Source organism: Papaver somniferum, chromosome 4, assembly GCF_003573695.1.
Source record: "Papaver somniferum cultivar HN1 chromosome 4, ASM357369v1, whole genome shotgun sequence".
NCBI classification, from domain to species: Eukaryota; Viridiplantae; Streptophyta; class Magnoliopsida; order Ranunculales; family Papaveraceae; genus Papaver; species Papaver somniferum.
This window is the reverse complement of record NC_039361.1, coordinates 108553087-108556651: the sequence shown is the minus strand read 5'-3', so window position 1 is coordinate 108556651 and position 3565 is coordinate 108553087. Positions and strand designations below refer to the sequence as shown.

Below are 3565 nucleotides of genomic sequence, written 5' to 3'. Positions count from 1 at the left end.
TACTTCATGGATCCAAGAGGATAACACAAGATGTATTCTATCTGTTTAATCAATAAAATCTTATTTGAATCAAAAAAAAAAAAGACTTGAACCAAAACTATTCAAAAAAAGATTTGAACCAAAAATTGGGAACGGTCACTTACCCACAAACCATCTAGACATTCATTAGCTGTTTCTTCTTCTTTTTTTATTGCCAGTAAGGCCCCGTGTTAATCCATAGATGGGAAAGTGAAAAGTTACGTGTTAGGATTAAGCTCAAAATAATATAACTCTAAAGATAAAATTCTTTAAGTTGGGAATTTACACTTTTTTTAAGAAAACTTAAATAATTGATAAACTGAATTGGATTGATTCCTCACAAGTTCTATAGAAGATTATTGACCTATGAAAATAAGAATAATAAATAAAGGAACACACCTATCTTAAGAAACAAATAGAGAACTAAGTTAGGAAATCAACTAGCAACACCAATAAGGAACGTAATACAATAACTAGTGGTGTCGGTATCCCAACATTCTACCCACTTGGGGACACAACTTGTCCTCGAGCCTCAAAATTTGTAACCGAAGAAGGAAGCCATTTGCATCCTCCCAACTAGCTTCTTCCTATGGATGATCCATCCATTTAACTAGCCAACGACTTCCTGCACGATTGTGCTTTTTGTACATTTTACGATCTGAAATTGCCTCTGGTTCCCATTGGTACTAATAGACGGTAGTAGGCAAGCTTGAATCAATAGGAACAACAGATCCAAGTTTCAATTTCAAGGAAGAAACTTGAAAAACAGGACGAATACAGCTGTTAGGTGGTAGTTCCAACTTATACGCAACTGGTCCAATCTTCTTAAGGACATGAAAAGGTCCATAAAATCGTGGTGAAAGCTTTGAAAACGACCGAGCAGCTATACTAGTCTGACGATATGGCTGTAGTCGGAGGAAAACCAAATCATTTATTTCAAAACTCTGCTCAGTACGATGGGCATTTGCATAGTTTTTCACCCTAGTTTGAGCATCTTGTAAATGAGTTTTTAGAATCTGAAGAGTGTGGTCTCGACCTCGCAAATTAACATCCATAGCAAGAACACTTGTAGAACGTGGTAGCTAGGATGAAATTGTCGGTGAAGGTATATTATATAGAGCTTCAAAAGGAGTCATATTGATTGTTAAATGATAAGTCTTATTATTCCACCATTCATCCCAAGACAACCACTTGTACCATTCACGAGGTCTCATTCCAGCAAAACATCGGAGATAACACTCCAAGGCTCGATTAGTAACTTCCGTTTGTGGGTAATACGCAGAGCTACGACACAATTGTATATCTTGTAAAGAAAAATAAGACTCCCAAAATTTCTTAAGAATATAGGATCACGATCACTTACTATAGTCCACGGCATGCCATGAAGACGCACAATATCACGAATAAATGCTTCAGCAATAGTAGCACCAGTATAAGGATGCGAAAGAGAAATGAGATGACCATACTTGGAGAGACGATCTACAACAACCATAATGGATATTTTTCGATTAGAAATGCGTAATCCGTCAATGAAATCCGTTGAAATATCGAGCCACACATCATCAGGTAGCGATAAAGGTTGTAAAAGTCCAGGTGGAGCAATAGCTTCGGATTTATTACGTTGACAATATCACGTTGAGCAGTATAAACCTTAATTGAATTTGTATACATTTCCAATAAAAATTTTGTTGAAGATGTTTGTAAGTACGAATGAAGCCAGAATGTCCAGCAGCGGGAGTCGCGTGAAATTCACGAAGCAGCTTGGAACACCATGGAGAAGTAGAGACTACTACTATACGCCCCTTATAACTAAGAACACCATCTATACAAGAATAATATGGTTTGTAATTTGAATTCTGACGTAACTCTTCGATAAGACTACCTAATTCAGTGTCGATATGGCACTCTTGAACAATTTCAGCTATTCTTGTAAAAATAAGAGTCGAGATAGCAAAAAGGGAACGATCAGAAACACGAGATAATGCATCTACAACCTTGTTTGCTGCCTCGAAGTGATAAATGATCTCATAGTCATAACCCAGGAGTTTAGACAGCCATTTTTGTTGTTCAATAGATGATAATCTTTGTTCCATGAAATATTTAAGACTACGATAATCGGTGTAAATCTTAAAATCCCTACCAAGAAAGTACGGTCTCCACTTCTGAACTGCAGACACCACACCAAGCATTTCCTTGTCGTACGCTAAAATATTTAAATTTTTACCAGATAATGGCTTGTTGAAGAAGGCAATGGGTCTTTCGGATCTCATTAAAATAGCTCACAACCCGTTACTAGAAGCATCACATTCTAAAACAAAGTCTTTTGAAAAATCTGGAAGCGCCAATACATGAATAGTTGTTAAAGCTGTTTGAAGTTGTTTAAAACCAACGGCCTCCTCATCCGACCAAGTAAAAGAATTTTGCTTCAATAGCTTAGTTAGCGGAGCCCTCATCTTTCCATAATCCTTCACAAACTTACGGCAATAACCCGTTAATCCCAAAAATACATGAAGAGCTTTGATAGAAGATGGAATAGGCCAATTAACAATACAAGCAATCTTATCGTTGTCAACTGAAACCCCATTAGCTAAAACTATGTATCTGAGATAACCGATGGTGTGATGAGGTGTCAAACTCACAAAAAATAAATTCCTTACTCTTCTTATACTAACAAGTAGCACAAGGATAAGCAGGTTCGTTCCTAAGGCAGAATTGAGCTAAAGTTGTCTATTAAATTTCTGAAAATATGAATATGCAAAGACTACGCATCAAATATTAAAGCAAACAATGAGGATGAGAATGATTAGGGGGTCTTTCTCCACTAGTGAACATGAATCTTTCTCAAAATACGTTTATTAACAATCCTAGACAAGTTACAAGTTCCACAAGTCCATTAAACTCCAAAGTCACTTTGTAGAATAAGTTCTCTACTCGTGTCTAGTCAATCAAGCCACTTTGAATAAGCTCTCTAATGTAACTTAACTAACCGGTATTCTCTATGAGTCGGATTGATCCTAACCACATGCTCGTAAGTTCGACATGTTAACTTAGGGTTGTCAAATACACATCAAAATCAACAACATCCCATTGCAACGTTGATGTTTCACTACTTGTGATTAAATCACCATAACAATTACGGATTACGGTTCAATAATCTAGTGTTAGTATTGCAAACAAGTTGTCTAATTAGCCACTCAAACAACTTGAACACAATTCATGGTCATAAACGCGGTATAAGACAAACAATAAAACAATATAAGAAGAAAAATTAACTTGATAAATTATCACAAGTCACATAGTTTCAAAATATCCCTAATCAAACAAGTGTTTAGCTATTGGAGTTCATGACACTTGAAATAAAGCAAATAAATTCAATACCAAATAAGCAAACCCAAGCAGCAACAGGTGGTAATGGAATAGAGAACTGCTGGTGCAATGGTGGCATATGGACTGGAAACTGTTGACTTGGTGATGTTATGCAAGGCCTGGTACTCGGGTATTCGTGAACTGCAGCTACTGGTGGCAATGATGCTGTTGCTGTGCAGAC

General features: G+C 36.6%; 1 protein-coding gene across 1 annotated transcript; it reads right to left on the bottom strand.

Annotated features, from left to right (window-relative positions):
* Positions 1 to 2297: 2297 nt before the first annotated feature.
* Positions 2298 to 2912, bottom strand: LOC113272982 (uncharacterized mitochondrial protein AtMg00860-like). Its single transcript, XM_026522759.1, has 2 exons — positions 2896 to 2912; positions 2298 to 2619 (listed from the first exon to the last, which is right to left on the bottom strand). Exons 1-2 carry the CDS (start codon positions 2910 to 2912, stop codon positions 2298 to 2300), a joined length of 339 nt encoding a protein of 112 aa, XP_026378544.1.
* Between the last annotated feature and the right edge of the window lie 653 nt (positions 2913 to 3565).